This window comes from Orbicella franksi, chromosome 3 (assembly GCF_964199315.1).
Source record: "Orbicella franksi chromosome 3, jaOrbFran1.1, whole genome shotgun sequence".
Taxonomy (NCBI): Eukaryota; Metazoa; Cnidaria; class Anthozoa; order Scleractinia; family Merulinidae; genus Orbicella; species Orbicella franksi.
Genome location: NC_138147.1, coordinates 30,723,002 through 30,743,639, shown reverse-complemented (window position 1 = coordinate 30,743,639; position 20,638 = coordinate 30,723,002). Strand labels below are relative to the sequence as shown.

Sequence of the window (20,638 nt, the reverse complement as noted above, 5' to 3'; positions counted from 1 at the left end):
TTTATTTTTTTTCTTCCTCTTGTTGTTTTCGCTTTCTTTCCCGTGGCCTCTTCATTCTGCATCTGATTATTAGATGTGACTGATCAAAGTGGCCTTGTTAAATTCAAAGGCAGCCTATTTCGTTACGCTGGATAACGTTAATTTAAATACTTATGACGCAAACAAGTTAATTACAGACATTACACAGTTTTATGCAGGAATCACAACGTGGGCCTCACGGATAAGCAAAAACATGGCACCTATCGCAAGACAGATTCTTTTTTGCCTCGTGATCGCTTTTTTCATTGGTTGTCTTCATGCTATCGATTACCGTAAGTTTCTTAATAGGTTGTCTTAATTATTCACTTAAGCCCATTGAAAACAAGCCCCACATCACATGACTATCTTAATATGATATTTTGGTTGAATTTGTGGTAGACAGATACAAGTTATTTTCTGTTTCCGAAACTTTTTGTTCGTATGCCTCAGTGACTGCTTCTTCATTCAGCAATTTTTGGTTTCAACAAGAATAGCTGAAGAATAAAACATATTTCATTCCATCTGAACAGGAACCTCGCGAGCTAAGAAGAGTCTAGAAAAGATCGAATCGAATACTTGCTTACGTTTACCGAAGCTTACAATATATTGTTTCGGAAGAAAGATCGCGTACCAAAGGTTGTCCTGTGTTGTTATCTTAGCAAGGCGATACATTCATCATCGTTCGCTTGATATTTCTCCCAGTCTATGAGAGAACTAGTTATAAAAGGAAAAATATATCACAGATATAAAAAAAAAATACGAAATAAATGCAACTAAATCACTAGTGGGATTAAAACGAGATGAGACAAAATGCCCAGAGAACACTGTACATTCCTGGAATTATAAGGTTTGAAAAAACAAAACTGCTCTATATTGGACCAGCTTATATCGAAAAGCCAAAATTTGTAACCTCAGTACCTAACTCACTGACACCTGAAACGGCCAAAATATAAATGCAATCTATGTTTTCGTTGCTTATTGTTTCAGCTAAGCCAGCAAGATGTGAATCTGACAAGGACTGTTTAAAAGGGCAAGCTAAGTGCATCCACAGAGAGTGTCGTTGTACCAATAAATATGCTTTTGGAGATGGAAAAGCTAAGTGCGAAAGTAGGTACATAAGTTTAATAACAAATAACTTTCCCCTGTTCTTAAAAGGTCCGAAAAGGTTATTCTAGATCTGTTCAATTTCCAGGGCCGTGTTGTTCGAAAGTCGGCTGGCGCTAAAGTTAACTGAAGTATTAAGTTTTATTGCATCATAATGTTTTTCACTGGTCCTGTTTTGTGTAGTTTGAGATTGTTCAAACTCTGAGATAATGCAAACTCAAAACTGAATAATAATAATAATAATATATTATAATTATTATTATCCTTATCCTTATCCTTATCATTATTATTACTATTATTATTATTATTATTATTATTCTTATTACAATTATTAAAAGTTCTTATACTGCAATTTTTTTTCCGTCACCTAGCGCCAACAAAGGATTGTACTTCGAATAAACAATGTCATGCTCAACATGGAATGTGTTTCGAGGGAAAGTGCCACTGTGTTGGAATGTATGTTGGAGACGGTATTTCCTGTAGAGGTAAGAAACAGTGAAAAATTGGTTTAATTCACTGTGTAAACGTTTTTTACTATATAACGCTCGTGGTATTTCAGTATTCTTATATATTGTAACTCAATCCAATTTTGACTTTACGTTCGCTCTAGGAGAGAAAGACTACATATTTTCATAGACTATGAGTAGTCCCACTTTTGCTATTGGTCCGTCGTGCGTGACGTGAAAGAAAACCGCGAGATAAAAATGGCCAAGCGAACTCCTAGAACTAGCTCGCGTCTCGCCCTAGGATTTCACGAGGCTATTTTTCCCGCGCGGTTTTCGCTCTAAAACACTATGAACTTCGATAAGCTAGCATTATGATAACACTTATTATATGGCCAGCTCCGTGAACGGGCAAGATGAATCAAATCCTGCGCTGTGATTGGTTACCCGAGCGGGCAAGATGGAGTTATCTTGCCCGCTCGGGAGTACCCGCCGTGTCCCGCAAGAAAAATTTCCCCAAAAGCCATATAATAAATTCTTTATTGACCAAGCTTGTTTGGTCAAGATGGCTGGATATTGGCCTCGTTCTTTTTTTGCGAGTTTATGGACCTCGACTCCGTCTCGGTCCATAAACACGCAAAAAATGGACTTGGTCAATATCCAGCCATCTTGACCTCGATCACACTTGGTCAATAACCCATATTTACCATAATTCCTTTCAGCATTGTCGCGTTCTCCTTTACACTTATTTTTTGTAGGGCAACCAATCTCGAAAGAGCTGTATTGGTACACGTTTGAAGCATATTAACCTACAACGGATTTCAGCTAACACATACTTATCTTTTTTTTTTATCAGAGGCAAAACCGTGCCCATCGAATCAGAAGTGTCCGGATAGTCATGCTGTTTGTTATTTGGATCCTCTGTTTCCTGTTAAGGCCATTTGTAGATGCGACATACGTGAAGGCTTTAAAAGATCAAAAGATGGAACACGGTGTATAGGTGAGTGGTTATTAACAAAGAGTGTGCTTTTTTTAAGACTAAGACGGTATTACTTCTCATTGCCACAATACAGGGGAGACTACTGTTTTCTTCGAACTTGGTATTCTTAATTTTTAATGTAAGATTTCAATAACGTAACCAAATACGTTTCCTGTACTGTTCTCGGGTTGTAAAAACAATAGCCTCCATTTGAAAAATATGCTTGGTTAATTATTTGTCCGCGGACATTATCTGTTCCGAGAGGCGAACAGTTTTCCGAGGGCGTTGCTCTAGGAAAACTGAAAGCTTTGATAATGTCACAGGACAAATATCCAAGTGTATTTTTCGCGCCAAATAAAAGCTACTGTGTTTATTATCCTTCAAATTAACAGGTTGACGTCAGTTTTTCATGCGTCTGTCCTGTTATTGATCTTGAAATTCGTCATAACATTGTCAAAGTAGCTGCTGATCCATGAGACTACAGCCGACTGGATCCGCAGACTACTTTGACGATGTTATGACGAAATTCATAGTCAATAACAGGACAGACGCATGAAAAACTGACGTCAGCTTGTTTCTTACAATAATGCAAATTGTCCGCTCTCGCTCTTTGACGCATCGCACGAATTATAAATTCATGTGTCCGAGCGTGCGAGAATTTCTGCCGTTATCATAGAATATTTTTCCGCAGCACGCGCAGTTTTGAAAATTGGGAAATTTCATTCTGATATTCCCCAGTTTTAGCTGGGGCTTATTTTGTCACGTGACGCGTTTAGACCAGTCGCGAGCGAGCAAAAGTTTTTTGATGGATAATAAATTTCAATGTATTTAACACTTCTTTGGCCTGCTGTTCTTTTTGTAGAGTGTTCAAGCGATAAGGACTGCAAACAAGCCTATGCCACATGTTTTAAAGGAATATGCAAGTGCAAGGACGAGCTTATCAGGGACGATAAAACATGCAAACCTGGTAAGGACCTTACATAGAGTCGAAGGATTAACTTCTAGCATTATATATCGTTGCAGTCGCTTTTAGTTATCTTGTCACGGTAAAGGTTTAGAAAACGGCCAAATTTTCCCAGGGTGTGCACCTTTAGAGTACATTACTTACAAAAAGTTTTGGACGATTTTAATTTCGGAGAAAACAGTGTCCGAAAATTAAACGGTCCAGGGGCCTGTTTCTCGAAAGCCCCGGAAACTTTTCGGGCCCTTAAAGCCATTTTTAGTTCATCTGTATCTAAAAACAGAAAGGTGTATGCGCCTGAAACTTCTTGTATGAAGGGGACTCCTGCTCATATTAAGAATATGTGAATAAAACAGCTCTGTAATCATAAGGTTTGAGATTTTGTTAAGGCTTTCCGGGTGCGAAAACTTTTCGGGACCTTCGAAAAACGGGCCCCAGACTTTTTTAGCCTCACAAATTTTAAGCGTCCAAAATATATAAACTGCAGTACAGTATAAAACCCTTAAGTAGCTCCAAAGCTCTCAGTTTCCATTATGAGGCGAACCCAAGTTGAGACAAATCGTGTTTATATCTCTTCAGTATATCTCTAAAACCTTGAGGGTGCAGTAAAACTATCACTTTCATAAACATTGCTTCAGTCGAACTCGTGTTTTGTAGGCGTAAATTTAGTTTAGCTAAGTTTCATCACAGTGTCTGAAATTTTTGTCAGAAATTTGTCCGAAATGAGATAAAAGGTATCCGAAGTTTTAGCATCCGAAATTTTAACAGCCGAATTTTTTTGCAATTAATGTATAAAATTTACGTCTCAAAATGCTCAAAATTTACACTCAAGTTACGTAGACCTCAAACAAAGCGAGAGGTCGACTCACTGTATAATTTTGGACATTTAACGGTGTCATTTCTATGGTCCACAAGGGCACAGTCCATGCAGAATTAATTGTTGTCGTTTGGCTTTTTTTTTAAAAAGATAATTTTATAGTAAGAGATGTGATCAGTGCGAAATTGCGCCTGTACATATGACCATGCGAACTGCGGTTTATCGTGTCGCGGTTTATCGGCCTGCTTGAAGCAGAAACGTTTGTTTAAATCTCGAATGTTCCATATTGACTTTTCCGCGCAACTATTCAGATTCAGTCTGTTGGAAAGGTAAAAAGAACATTAAAGAACCTAACTCCCATGAGCCAATAGATTATAAGTTGGTGAACGTTTCCGCAACTATTGACAAATGTGGGAGAAACAGGCAAGTTTTGAAACATTTACAGTCTCTAAAACAAAGATATCAGAAAAAAGAGGAATCAGAGGAACTCTGCAACGGAAAAAAGAAAAAGAATTTACAAGTAAGTGTTTATCCTTTCAGCACCTCTACATGAATGCAAAGATGACAAGGATTGTGATTCTCGGGCTAAGTGCGAAGAAGAAAAATGTATTTGTCAAGGAAATACAACAGGAAATGGGAAATACTGCAGAGGTAATTATCAGCCATGCTACATACAAATCAGTAGGAAACAGGCTAATTAAAAGAACACATCTATTTTCGTTTATTTTTCATAATTATGTACCTTCAGTTTCAGAATAGCTTATTGAAAATTGTGAGGCTAGGGTGAAAACCTGCAAAACTTGAACTTATGTTTAACGCAATCCCGCCTGCTACCAGACTTTCCTTTACTCTGCTGTGCAGAAGGCGACTCTGTGGATGTCGACGTATATATTCTCATTTGCACCTTAACACCAGTGCCAAGTGAACACAATCTGTTTTCGGCAGTGATATCGTCGTAAAAATTCCTCCTTACTTTTCAGACTCGCTGCCATGTTCTCCAGATAATCAGTGCGGTAGTGGTGGGAAGTGCCTTGTAGATCCGTTGTTTCCTAAAAAGGCTAAATGCAGATGTGATAACGGATACCGTAACACTCGAGATGGAAGATGCACTGGTAGGTTATGAAAGAAGACTTCCAAGAGGTCTTGTTCTTTTTGCACATTTCCGTTGGTTTTTTATTTCCTCTCACAGCACTGGTAAAAACCGATTTAAGTTGTTCGAATAAATTAGCTTTCTGATTTCCCCGTGCCTTGATTGGTTTGGTGGTCTATTGTATTTAATGATCACGGTTTGCGCATCTGAAAAAGTTTAGCCTAAATTTTTCAAGTTTGTCGTTTGTAATCCGTGTCAATCTTCTCCATCCTCAACCATCCTCATTCCTTCATGGTTTATTATCATCTCTTTGGTGTTTTTCTATCTTAAGAAATTATTATTTTCAGGTTTCCCTCAGTTTAAAGGTGATTTTTTTCGTGGCCAAAATAACTCAAAACACCGCGACTGGGCTCATTTAAAATGCATGTTACTCGAGGCTACGTCAAAATGGTCCATCTTGATTAAGAGACGAGGCTTAGATCAGCGACTCTTGTCTATATAAAATACCCAAGTGAGACTTCTCTCCAAATATTTTCGGGAAATGACGCCTAAGTGTCATAAATTTTGAATGAACATTGCCCTTAAAAGAGAAGTGGTATCACTCTGAAGGATTTTGTACCCTCCGTTTTGGTGCAGAACAACTGACTCGTACGATGTACCTAGATAAATTAAAGTACCTGTCCTTGTATTGCTTTTGGCCCACGCAGAAAGTTCAGCGCAGGAAGCAGCGTAGGAGGCATCGTGGCCTTGTGGTTAGGGCATTGGATTTGTAATCCGGAGGTCCCGAGTTCAAATTCTCCTCCCTGCCACTGGATGGGTTTGTGTTTGGTGGTCCCAGATATATTCAACTCCTCCACGCTTTGTAAATAGCCAACTGGTCAGCCTCCCGCCAGTTGGGATTTTTAACAAATTTCTGTTCCGTTTACAATATTTGTTTGCTCATTTCAGTGTCCTCAATTAGAAGTGCTGGAGACTCTGAGATTCAAATAACGTGATTTATTATTCATTTATCTATTTATTTATTTACCTGGCGTTTTCAGGTTTTAGTAACTGCTCAGTTTCACTTTATCTATTTAGTGGTTTTGGAACGGTACACTCTTTTGTATTTGATTATTTGCTTGTTTGCCAATTTGAGTATACTATTATAGACTGGAAATACTGCATAGCTCTCACAAACTATTAGATGATTGAGAAAACAGGCAAAGAATCAAAAAAAATTCAAGTTATGACTAACGATACTACACTGTCTTTGGATTTCTTGCCTAGAGTGCCTAAGCAATAAAGACTGCAATACGAATTATTCCGCTTGTGACCATGGAACATGCAAGTGTAAAGACGAGCTGATAAAAGAAGGCAAAACTTGTAAACATGGTGAGAAATATAACTTTAAAGGCGTACCTTGTTCTGGCTTTACTGAACTTCGTAATTTAGAAGAGTTCTGAGTAAATCCATATATTTGTCGATGGTGACTCTAACAAATTGTTGGGTTTAATGCTATTTCTTATTATGATCATGAAATGCTATGGCGTACTTACTGATATCAGATACGAAGGCCCAAGTGACTCCGTTCTCGTTTTGCTCTGGGACGGCTGAGAGGAACATTCAATACTAAACAGTCGTTTTTCTCGGAGCGCTTCACGAGCGATTTGCAAGTGAGAATTTGAAAGGTCTGCAGATTTGCTGACTGAACACTAAAAGTTACCAAACATTTTATCTTGTTTCTCTGCACTATAATTACTTAGTTTAAAGTCCTTGATTATTTCAATGCACAAGCAAGGTCATTTGGTATCTTGAGGGAGAGAGAGGAAAGTGTTGAACTGAGTTGATCCTAAGAAAATCTCGGAGAAAGTGCCAGCGACTCATGATCAGGAAAACCTGTGGCTAACTTATAGGCAGAAAGCCGGCATGAACCAGCATTTGAGTCCTATCTATATATGGTAACTGGCCAATTTCTGATCAAAACCTGTTTGGAGGGAAAACAAATTGCCTGGTTGTGTCCGGAAGGTTGCATGCTGTACGTTGTGTCCAGACGTAACCTCACATCCGCCCTGATCACAAAAGCAAGGGATCTTTTTTTTATTGCACGGTTTATTTATATACACTGACTGAGTCTACTTAAAATCTATCCCTCAAGCTCCTTTACATCTGTGTGACGAGGAACACAAGTGTCACGAAAAAGCCAAGTGCCATCTGGGGAAGTGTTACTGTCAAGGGAATTCAACAGGAAATGGAATCTTCTGCAGAGGTAAGCTTCTGAATAACGGCCAAAGACGCAGAGATGAAGTTGAAAATCACATTCAATGTTCGGACGTAAATAACAGGGAGTTTAAGTTGCCACGAAGGCAAGGCCGAGGACAACGTCTATTAAAAAAATGAATTCCTATTTTATCCACGAATCACGGGATACTATAAAACCATTTACTTTGTTTATAACTGTCAAAACTATCACAAAACTGAATCAGGGACACAGCGATAAGATTGAAATAGCAATTTTAAAAATTAGCTGTTGTGGTTCACGTTCTCCAGACAATGCAATGCAGAATTTGGTCATTTCACGTTGTTGTTTTGCAGAGGACGGCAAAGAAATGTACCAAGAATTATCACGCACGTGCACAGCTATTGTTTTGCTCATTAAACAATCCGTCGTGGTTTTCTTAAACTCCCTATCAAGGTTTATGGCGAGTAGAGATGAAAAGAATCACCATATCATAAGTTAGCATATACCACACAAGTGAATAGTGCTTTTCGCGCGCTCTGATTGGTTAACTCCGAGGTGATTAGCAAGTACTTTTCACCTCCGAGCAGCCGAAGAAAAACAAAATGACTTCCCGTTTCAAATAAAGTTACTCTTAAACAAATAAAGTTACTCTTTGGTCCGCTAGTTATTCAGTTTGTGTGGTATATACCAAAACCTCAGTGTCGGTGAAAGTGGTGGATATTTACCTCGCCACGAAGCGGCGAGGTAAATACCCACCACTATTCACCTCCACTTCGGTGAATAATAGTTAAATATTCCCCAATTTTCAAAACTGCGCGCGTTGCGAAAAAGATTTGAAGAATAATAAACACAACAGCCTCCTTTTGGGGCGAAGATATGCTCGGATATATTTGTCCTTGGACATTATCTGTTCCTCGAAGCTCACAGTTTTCCTCGAGCTACGCTCTCAGAAAACTGTTCGCTTCTCGGAACAGATAAGCATATTTTCACGCCAAATGGAGGCTATTGTTTATTTATTTTTATCAGTCAAACTAACACGAATTGCGTCTCGATTAGAAATTACAATAGCGTGCGAAGATTGCGATTTAATCTCAAAAATTCCATAGGTTTTGCTGTAAATCTACTTCTGCAACAGAGGCATGAAACTATTAAGATCATGTTATAATTTGATGAAGATGTTTCCATTACTAAAAATCGCTTGGCTGGTCTTTACATTTATCAGTTTTTTGACTTTCCAAAATGCAAGTTGCATGTAAAATATATTCTGATAAAATCAGACGGATTGCATTCTCACATTACTAACATTGCAACTTCTGGGGTATTGGACCCTTGGTCAAGACTACGCCGCGCTAGCCGGCGACCAAACGAACGGAGCGTGCGTAAACTAGCGAGAATTGTTGCAGACTTCTTTGCTTGAAGTCAAACGATGGCGCCATTTCTGAAAACACTAATGTACGTAGTGATATGGTCTAACACTTTGTAACTCTAATTATGTCATAAAAACTTTTCGCAGTTTTTCCCACCAGTATAGCTTGTTTTTAAAACGTTCGTGATAGCACCCTTTTTGCAAATTATACCTTAGCACAAGTCAATGTGTTTGCCTCTTTGTAATGAAATGTACCAGGTATTTTATTCATCTTTACATCTTCTCATAGATTCCTTGCCATGTCCCAAGAAAGTCAAGTGTAGCAACCATTCTGTTTGTGTTGTTGATCCTCTGTTTCCTGATAAACCTGACTGCAAATGTGATCTCAATTATAAAAAGTCTGCCGATGGAAAGCAATGCGACGGTATGTTGCTATGGAAACAACAGTCTCTGATCTATATTGTCAATTGGCATGTTCGTGCGACTGAATAATAAACGCGGAAATGTCAGCTGAACTGTTCACGGAGAAACTAATAAACCGTCCTCTTGTCTTTCTTGTTTCTTGAAACATTCTGCCACTTTTCTATTTTTTGTTCTATCATATTCCGTTACTGATTGTCCCATACCGTAATGATTCGATTTAGCGCACAGGGCGCTAATTTACTTTGGATGCTCAAAGGAGGGGCTTATTGCGAACGCTTAACAGGGACAGAGTACTTTTTGACCATATGCGTATGAATGTGATGCAATACTTAAATGGGAAGTGCGGTGCAAAATGGACTTATTTCACGTAAAAGGCCTAATTTTTTTCTGGTGATTTCTTGTAGTTGTTACCTTTGGTAAAATTGTGAAACAGACTTCAGAATTCCATGTTGAAGTGAGCTTAAAATTCGATTAGAAATCGGCCATCAAGAACTGTAACAATTAGGACTCTAATAGTCATAAGTTCGATATTACGTTCAGATGAGGATGCAAACTTCATAATTCATTCGGTGTAATCAGTCTATTCCATGTCAAGGTCTCCAATTTTACTTTCGCTGTGGTGGTGGTGGGGGAGGGCCTCCCCGGGGAGGCATATCACCGGCCAATAAATTCCCCCTCTCTGATTGTAATATTCACTCCAAGTCCTTTATGGATTCATCTTCTCTTCACCTCCCTCTGGATCATACAGTGCAAGTTACTGAATCTGGTTTTATGGTTTTTTTTCAGAAGTGACTGAGTGTTTTAAGAAGGGTCTAGTTTGTAACAATGGAACTATTTGTGAAAAAGACTCCTATGGCTCTTATAACTGCGTTTGCCACAAAGGTTTTGAAATGGTTTCGGCAGGAGGAAACACCACATGCCAAGGTAAGAATAGAGGAAATAACAGTCAAAGTCAATAAAATTAGAATCACATTTTTACTGGACTAAGGCCAAAAAATTAGCAACACTGAGAATAAGTTGCTTAGAAGCAAAATGAGTACAGGCGAACCTCCACAAACGGCCACCTTTCTGCAACGGCCACCTCGCTACATCCCGCACGTTCTCTGTTTCCGACGTGGCCGTCGTGGAGCGGTTCAACTGTGATTTAATTAATAGGGATAAGTAATCAAGTTATTTTTTAATAACCAAGAAGTGCATGACGGGACGCACGGGGCTTCTACTGTAAGTACCGCAGAGAAATGGAAATTCTCCTAGCATTCATTACATACTCTTACTAGGGTTCTTCGTCTTGCGGTCAGGGAAGGCGTCATAATCTGTTTCAGTGACATGTCGATGATATTAAATAAAAAATAAACCAGAAAGGGCCGATGGAATGTGAGGCAAGCTTTAAAATGAAGTCACGATATTAATAGTGCTTTAAAAGTAAATAGTGCGTTCGAGTCATTCCCGATGCTTTCAAATGATGGCGGACTCCACCGACGCCAATAATCTGGAACAAAACAAGGTCATTATATATCGGATCACGTCTAAACACACGTGAAGAAAGACTTGGGCAGGAAAAAAAACGTGAGCGGGCAAAACCGGGAAATGCCGATATATCAAGTAATCCCGCAATGACGAACGAATTACACAACATGAACTTTCCTCTGCTTCTCCCCCTCAACCAAGTTCAGATCTACGAACTGAACTTAAAGATACCAAAGTGCCTACGAATGGATATTGAGCGCGGCGAGCAGACGTAAATGTCTTGTTTACCCAATGAAAGCCATCTTAATAAACTCTGAGCTTGCATCGAGATGCTTGTCCGGGCGTAAAGGAGCGTTTGATTAACCAATAAGGGGGCGTAAGGGGGGTCCGAAAACCGCAAAACCGCGTAAAAAAACGTAAAAAACCGCAATACCGCATGGAAATTTACCAAAATACCGAAACCGCAGTTACAAATGTGCTACGGTGCCGTCATCATTACTTCTAGTTTGCTATTCCATTAGAAATACGACCTTATTTAGTTTGATTAAAGTGTACGTTAATGTTAATCAACGTATGATCATTGCACTCATAAAATAATACTGTAATAATTGACACACGTCCTTGGGACTGACTTCGTTATGCTGTTGTGAAACTAATATAAGTGCATGCGCTCGCGCACGCACGAATACTGCTGAGTTACCCAATTGAAAAACATCGATGTTTACGACTTCAGCACTGGACACCACTCGAATGCAGACTCTTTTTACCGATTAACGCGATCGAAAATTTATGAAAACTGCAAACCGCTTAGTCTTATTAAACCGCAATACCGCAGGTTAAAATAGAGATTTCCGCAAAACCGCACCAAAAATAACGCAAAACCGCATCACCGCAAACCCTTACACCCCGTCATCAATCTAAACCAGTTCTTAAGGAATAAAAACCCAGATGATCTGGAATACTTGTCTGAGTATGTCGTTGGCAGTGGGAGCCACGTGCAGTATTATCAATGCTCGGCAATTGAAGTTACTGTGTAGAACATATCGCACAATTACACAGCCGATGGCAAAAAAAAAAAAAAAAAAAAAAAAAAAAAAGAAGCGCGAGGAGAAACTTAGTACATGGAGCTAAGATGGATTGTCAGTGCTTTAGGTGACCATGCACGGCTACTAACGCTTGGCCAGTCGCTTGGCCAATGGCTTGTACACGCAACGAATCGTAAAAGTCCGTAAGTGACGACCTCCAAAAGAGGTGAGACCACCCGCCATCCCCTGAAAACAGAGGAACTAAGGTTCAGAAGTATAATCATTTTTCCAATCAATAACCTGAATAATGTACGATAAACTGACGACAATTCAACTAGGAAAGGTATAGCTTATTCCAAAAGGCGTCATGAAGCGCCCTGGTAAAAAAAACCCCGCAAAATTTTGATCAAGTAACAAGAAGGTACTAACAGGACATTTTCTTCAAATTGAATTACTAAAATTGACAACTTTGCATCATTTTTAACAGCAACGCATAAAAAGAACTTTTAATCATATTGAAATTAAAAACTCGACCAGAGCAGTTAAATATTTATAAACCAGACTAACATAGAAGTACATCATGAACAGTAAAAATAGTTTAAGGTATCTTACATCACGGGCTACATATAAAGTGCCCACCCATGTGCCAGCAACATAAATTTGAACTGGAACAAAGAATTTCGACACGATTTATAAGAACTCAGTGTTTTTACAAATTACACTAACAGCTTTAGAGGAATACAGCCCTGTTCTCATACAATTAAAAAAAAAAAAAGAAAAAAAAAAAAAAACCCACCGGCAAGAGATACTTACAATAGAAGTCATTTCCGTTCCCTCAAGGGGTGAGAGATTCTCGCCCATATCAACTTTCTTTTCTCTCATAAGTTCTCGCGCGTTTAGGTGCAGGGATCCCAATCAATGCTTACCTAACTTTTAGAGATGCTACTTTTAGCCCTCCCCCAAATCTACAAACGTGTATTTCACTTGTGGAAAACTATCGATTCGCACAGTGTTTAAGTTAGAGATTCTCGCCCATATTAACTTTCTTTTCTCTCGTAAGTTCTCGTGCGTTTAGAGATGCGCCACACTCGCGTTTTAGGAGTGGGGTTCCCAACAATTGCTAACCTAACTTTTTAAAGATGCTACTTTTAGCCCTCCCCCAAAATCTACATACGTGTATTTCACTTGTGGAAAACTATCGATTTGCACAGTGCTTGGGTGAGAGATTCTCGGCCCTATCAACTCTCTTTTCTCTCGTAAGTTATTGCGCGTTTAGAGATGCGCCAACTTGCGTTTTAGGTGCGGAAATCCCAGCCAATGCTTTCCTAACTTTTTAAAGATGCTACTTTTAGCCCTCCCCCAAATCTACACACGTGTGCTTCACTTGTGGAAGTCTATCGATTTGGACAGTGCTTGGGTAAGAGATTCTCGCCCATATCAACTTTCTTTTTTCTCGTAGGTTCTCGTGCATGTATAGATGTACCACACTCGCGTTTTAGGTGCGGGGATCTTAACCAATGCTAACTTAACTTTTTAAAGATGCTACTTTTAGCCCTCCCCAAAATCTACACATGTGTAACTTACTTGTGTAACACATGTGTAACTTACTTACACACGTCTGTCGCTTTGGACAATACTTGGGTGAAAGATTCTCGCCCATTTATATCTTGTTTTCACTCGCGTGTTTTTGCGGGCTTAGCGATGCGGCACATTCGCGTTTTTTGTGTGGGGATCCATAAGTATGCTCACGGGACTCTTTAAAAATGCTTGATTTGGCCCTTTCTCAAATCTACACACGTGTATTTCACTTTGGGAGTCTGTCGCTTTGGACAATGCTTAGGATAGAGATTCTCACCCATTTATATTTTTTTCTCGCCCATTTATATTTATATTTTTTTCTCTCGCGTGTTTTCGCGCGTTTAGAGATGCGGTACACTCGCGATTTTAGTGTCGTGATCTCAAACTATGCCTACTGAACTTTTTAAAGATGCTACATTTGGTCCTTTCTCAAATCTACACACCTGTATTTCACTTGTGGAAGTCTGTCGCTTTGGAAAATGCCTGGGTTAAAGATTCTCGCCCATTTATATCTTTTTTTCACTCGCCTGTTTTCGCGCGTTAAGCGATGCGGCATACTCGCGTTTTTGGTGTGGGGATCCCAAACTATAATGTTTTGGCCCTTCACCAAATCTACACAAACGTATTTAACTTGTGGAAGTCTATTGATTTAGACAGTGCTTAGGTTTGAGATTCTCGCCCACATCTATATCTATCTCAAATCTACACACGTGTATTTCACTTGTAGAAGTCTGTCGCTTTGGACAGTGCTTGGGTTGGAGATTCTCGACCATTAATATTTTTTCCATTCGCGTGTTTCCGCGCGTTTAGAAATGCGCCACACTCGCAATTTTGGTGTCGGCATCTCAAACTATGCTTACTGGACTTTTTGAATTTGCTAGATTTGGCCCTTTCTCAAGTATACACACTAGTATTTCACTTGTGGAAATCTATCGATGTGGACAGTGTTTATATTGGAGAATCTCGCCCCCAAATCTACACATGTGTGTTTCACTTGCGGAAGTCTATTGATTTGGACAGTAATTGGGTAAGAGATTCTCGCCTATATCAACTTTCTTTTCTCTCGTAAGTTCTCGCGCGTTTAGAGATGCGCCACACTCGCAGTTTTGGTGCCGAGATCTTAAACTATGTTTACTGGACTTTTTTGAGATGCTAGATTTAACCCTTTCTCAAATCTACACACGTGTATTTTACTTGTGAAAGTCTGTCGCTTTGGGCAATGCCTGGGTTAAAGATTCTCGCCCATTTATATCTTTTTTTCACTCGCACGTTTTCGCGCGTTTAGCAATGCGGCAAACTCGCGTTTTTGGTGTGGGGATCCCATACTATGCTTACGATGCTCTTTAAAATTGCTAGTTTTGGCCCTCCCCCAAATCTACACAAACGCATCTCACTTGCAGAAGTCTATCGATTTCGACAGCGCTTAGCTAGGATATTCTCGCCCATATCAACTTTTTTTTTCTTGTAAGTTCTCGCGCGTTTAGAGATGCGCCACATTCGCGTTTTAGGTGCGGGGATCCCAACCAGTGCTTACCTAACTTTTTAAAGATGCAACTCTTAGTCCTCAATCAAATCTACACACGGATATTTTACTTGTGGAAGTCTATCGATTTGGACAGTGTTTGGGTTGGAGATTCTCGCACATATTAATTTTCTTTTCTCTCGTAAGTTCTCGCCCGTTTAGAGATGCGCCACACTCGCGTTATAGGTGCGGGAATTCCAACGAATGCTTACCTCAAGTTTTAAAGATGCTACTTTAAGCCCTCCCCCAAATCTACGCACGTGTATTTTACTTTTGGAAGTCTATCGATTTGGACAATTCTTGGGTGAGAGATTCTCGCCCATATCAACTTTCTTTTCTCTAGTAAGTTGTCGCGCGTTTAGAGATGCGCGCCACTCGCGGTTTTGGTGTCGGGATTTCAAACTATGCTTACTGGACTTTTTAAAGATGCTAGATTTAACCATCTCTCAGATCTACACACGTGTATTTCACTTGTGGTAGTCTGTCGCTTTGGACAATTGGGTTGCAGATTCTCGCCCATTGATATATGTTTTTTTTCGCCTGTTTTCGCCCGTTTAGAGATGCGCCACACTCGCGATTTTGATGTCGGCATCTCAAACTGTGCTTACTGGACTTTTTGAAGATGCTAGATTTGGCCCTTTCTCAAATCTACACACGTGTATTTCACTTGTAGAAGTCTATCTATTTGGACAGTGTTTGGGTTGAAGATTCTCGCTCATATCAACTCTCTTTTCTCTCGTAAGCTCTCGCGCGTTTAGAGATGCGCCACACTCGCCTTTTAGGTGCAGGGATTCCAAGCAATGCCTACCTAATTTTTTAAAGATGCTACTTTTAGCCCTCTCCCAAATTTACACACGTGTATTTCACTTGTGGAAGTCTGTCGCTTTGGACAATACCTGGGTTAAAGATTTTCGCCCATTTATATGTTTTTTTTTCACTAGCGTGTTTTCACGCGTTTAGCAATGCGGGAAACTCGCGTTTTTGGTGCGGAGATCCCAAACGATGCTCACGGTTGTCTTTAAAAATGATAGTTTTGGTTCTTCCCCAAATCTACACAAACGTATTTTACTTGTGGAAGTCTATCGATTTGGACAGTGCTTAGGTTGGAGATTCTCGCCCAAATCAACTTTTTTTTTTAGAGATGCGCCACCTTCGCGTTTTAGGTGCGGGGATCCCTACCAATGCTTACCTAACTTTTTAAAGATGCTTCTTTTAGCCCTCCCCCAAATCTACACACGTGCATGTATTTCACTTATGGAAGTCTATCGATTTGGACAGTGCTCAAAGTCAGCGAGACCAGGCTACGCGCAGTGTGATTTTGACCAACTTTGGGTCGATTTCCAGGAACTTGGGCGATATTTACGAGTCCCAGTGACTCTAAACTTATTCGAGAAGACTTTGGGTTTCAGTGAAATGGACAGAGGAAAAATTTTTGAACGCTTGGTTATGAGCAGTCTGGCCGGAATATAGCGACTTAGTAACTAGAAAGTCGCCGAGACCGGACTACGCGCAGCGTGATTTTGACCAACTTTGGGTCAATTTCCAGGAACTTGGGCGATATTTACGAGTCTCAGGGACTGTAAACTAACTCGAAAAGACTTTTGTTTTCAGTGAAATGGACAGAGGAAAAATCTTTGAACGCTTGGTTATGAGCAGTCTGGCCGAAATGTAGTCCCTCCTCAACTCACTCAGTGACTAGAAAGTCGCCGAGACCGGGCTACGCGCAGCGTGATTTTGACCAACTTTAGGTCCTTTTCCAGGGACTTGGGCGATATTTCCGAGTCCCAGGGACTCTAAACCCATTCGAGAAGACTTTGACTTTTAGTGAAATGGGCAAAGGAAAAATTTTTGAACGCTTGGTTATGAGCAGTCTGGCCGAAATATAGCCACTTAGTGACTAGAAAGTCGCCGAGACCGGGCTCGAGTGTGAACCAACTTTGGGTCGATTTCCAGGAACTTGGGCGATATTTACGAGTCCCAGGGACTCTAAATTAGTTCGAGAAGAGTTTGGTTTTCAGTGAAATGGACAAAGGATAAATTTTTGAACGCTCGGTTATGAGAAGTCTGGCCGAAATATAGCCACCTAGAGACTAGAAAATCGCCGAGACCGGGCTACGCGCAACGTGATTTTGACCATCTTTGGTTCGGTTTCAAGGACCTAGGACGATATTTCCGAGTCCCAGGGACTCTAAACTAACTTGAGAAAACAAGCAAGTAAAAAAAAGATATAAATGGGCGAGAATTTTTAGCCCAGGCATTGTCCAAAGTGACAGACTTCCGCAAGTGAAATACACGTGTGTAAACGCGCGAGAACTTACGAGAGAAAAGAAAGTTGATATGGGCGAGAATCTCCAACCTAAGCACTGTTCAAATCGATAGACTTTTACAAGTGAAATACGTTTGTATAAATTTGGTGGAGGGCAAACCTAGCAGTTTTAAAGAGCCCCGTAAGCATAGTTTGGGATCCCTACACCAAAAACGCGAGTGTGTCGCATCGTAAACGCGCGAAAACACGCGAGTGAAAAAATATATAAATGGGCGTGAATCTTTAACTCAGGCATTGTCCAGAGCGACAGACTTCCACAAGTGAAATACACGTGTGTAGATTTGAGAAAGGGCCAAATCTAGCATCTTCAAAAAGTCCCGTAAGCATAGTTAGAGATCACGACACCATAATCGCGAGTGTGGCGCATCTCTAAACGCGCGAAAACACGCGAGAGAAAAAATATAAATGGGAGAGAATCTCCATCCCAAGCATTGTTCAAAGCGACAGACTACCCCAAATGAAATACAGGTGTGTAGATTTGGGGGAGGGTCAAATCTAGCATGTTTAAGGAGGCCCGTAAACATACTTTGGGATGCCCACACCAAAAACGCGAGTGTGGCGCATCTCTAAACGCGCGAAAACTTACAAGAGAAAAGAAATTTTATATGGACGAGAATCTCTTTCCCAAGCACTTTCCAAATCGAAAGACTCCCACAAGTAAAAAAAAAACATCTGTAAATTTAAGAGAGGACCAAAACTAACATCTTTAAAAAGCCCAGTGAGTATAGTTTAAGATCTCGACACCAAAAGTGCGAGTGTGCCGCACAGCTAAACGCGCGAAAAAAGACAAGGGAAAAGTAAATTGACATCGTTAAAGATATCCACCCAAGCACTGTTCAAATCGACACACTTCCACAATTAAAATACACAATGGAGATTTGGAAGAGGGCTAAAACTATCATCTTTAAAAAGCGAGGTAAGCAAAGTTTGGGATCCCAACATCTAAAACGCGAGTATGCCGCCTCAATTAACGTGCGAGAACACTCGGGAGAAAAGAAAATTGACATGAGAAGGAATATCTAACCCAAGTATTGTCCAAATCGATAGACTTCCACAAGTGAAATTCACTTGTGTAGATTTGGGGGAGGGACAAAACAAGCATTTGTGACGCATTAATTGTGGCGCATCTCTAAACGCGCGAGAACTTACGAGAGAAAAGAAAGTTGATATGGGCGAGAATTTCTTACCCAAGCACTGTCCAAATCGATAGACTTCCAAACGTGAAATACACGTGGGTAGATTTGGGGGAGGGCTAAAAGTAGCATCTTTAAAAAGTTAGGTAAGCATTGGTTGGGATCCCTGCACCTAAAACGCGAGTGCGGCGCATCTCTAAACGCGCGAGAACTTACGAGAGAAACGAAAGTTGATATGGGCGAGAATCTCTCACCCAAGCACTGTCCAAATCGAAAGACTTCCACAAGTGAAATACACGTGTGTAGATTTTGGAGAGGGCTAAAAGTAGCATCTTTAAAAGGTTAGGTAAGCATTGGTTGGGATCCCCGCACCTAAAATGCGAGTGTGGCGCATCTCTAAACGCGCGAGAACTTACGAGAGAAAAGAAAGTTGATATGGGCGAGAAAATCCAGCTCAAACACTGTGCAAATCGATAGTTTTCCACAAGTGAAATACAAGTGTGTACATTTGGGAGAGGGCTAAAAGTAACATCTTTAAAAAGTTAGGTAAGCATTGGTTGGGATCCCTACACCTAAAACGCGAGTGTGGCGCATCTCTAAACGCGCGAGAACTTACGAGAGAAAAGAAAGTTGATATGGGCGAGAATCTCTCACCCGTTGTAAGGTTAAGGGAAATATAGAAATTGTGGTGGTTTCATTTGAAGTTCGCTATCATGGGCCAGAACTTCACCTAAACCGTACCATAACAATCTTACAATTCGGGTTAAAAAGAGTCCACTTCTTAGCAGTGAAAGTTGTGATATCATGGGTAACAAATTACTCCTTAATTTTGGCGCCAAAGTTCAGCGTTAAACTATAATTTCACACGGAAAATTACAAAATTGCTATTGCAACATTTGGCGCGAAATTTCTTAATACAATAAACAAGTCAAAAGCCTAAGATTGTTAGAGTAATTTGTCTACTACGATATCAAAAGGTAATCAAATGGTATTCTCGTGAAATTAGGAAATAATTTCACTTATGTTTTGTCAGATTTCTAGTAATTTCCCTTGCCTAAAGACTCGGGAAATTATAAGAATTTTGACAAAACGCGTGTGAATTTTTTTTTTCTAAATTCCACTCGTCATCATTTGATTGCTCATACTAATTTCATTTCAGTGTTTTCTTTTTAAATTCGACGCCAACACAAAGTTGACACAGTATCTATCATCTCTACTCGCAGATATAGATGAGTGCAGACATACAAATACCTGTCTCGCGAATTCAACCTGCCACAACTTGAAAGGCAGTTACAAGTGCATTTGCAATCATGGATACAAAATGAATGCTACGGAACATTGCGAGCGTAAGTAACCTTGTGTTTTGCAGTTTAAAATTTGTTCCATTCAATGAAATGGTATTGTCGAATTCTTTGTTTTCTTTTGCTCTCGCCCGCGAGAATAATTTTCCTTCTAACATTTTCAAGAATATAGGCAGGGGCGTAGCTAGGGGGATGTCCTGGAGTGCCCGTCACCCCCCTTTTGTAAGCCTCTTTTTAGCAAACAACCTACAACAGGTGACGAAAACGACATGACAATCTGGTAGTACACTCACTTTGACACCGTGTGACCCCATCCCCTTTTGAAAAATCCTGGCTACGCCCCTGATAGGCGTTTGATATGTTGTGGAAAGGTAAGACGGACTGAATATTAATACAGAAGAACATGACAAAATTGACATTATTTAACGGGAAATATACGTCTTGTCCAAGGCCTCCTTGTTAACTTCTGAAGTTGCGATAAATATCTGCAAAAAGCTTTCTGTTCAGCGTTATCTTGAGTTTTCAATAGACCATTTTACAGTTGTCTGTTCAGTGACCTGGCCTTCGAATGGCACTGAGGCCAGGTAACTAAGCACACAACTGTAAAATGGCCTATTGATAACCTAATCCTTTCTGCTCTCATATAAATCACAATTACATTACGAAATACCATAGCTAACAACCCTGCAAAGTTAATGTCTTTTTCTTACGGCTCATTCTAAGGAATATAAACAATTAGTTTATTGACACTACATTTTGTCCATTTTAATATAGTCCCTTCGATTTTCGCACATGTTTGTAGCTCGAAAGTTTTAACTTAATATAGCCAGTAAACGTTCTTAGAAATGGTTAAAAAAAATTGGAATA

The 20,638-nt window shown here is 40.0% G+C and overlaps 1 protein-coding gene across 1 annotated transcript; it reads left to right on the top strand.

The window, feature by feature from the left end:
- Positions 1 to 232: 232 nt before the first annotated feature.
- On the top strand, positions 233 to 20,399 carry LOC145482516 (uncharacterized). Its single transcript, XM_081461116.1, has 12 exons — positions 233 to 311; positions 1,006 to 1,125; positions 1,494 to 1,607; positions 2,422 to 2,586; positions 3,407 to 3,511; positions 4,863 to 4,973; positions 5,303 to 5,434; positions 6,679 to 6,783; positions 7,547 to 7,657; positions 9,286 to 9,420; positions 10,206 to 10,343; positions 19,694 to 20,399. Exons 1-12 carry the CDS (start codon positions 233 to 235, stop codon positions 19,822 to 19,824), a joined length of 1,446 nt encoding a protein of 481 aa, XP_081317242.1. The 3' UTR covers positions 19,825 to 20,399.
- The last annotated feature ends 239 nt before the right edge of the window (positions 20,400 to 20,638 follow it).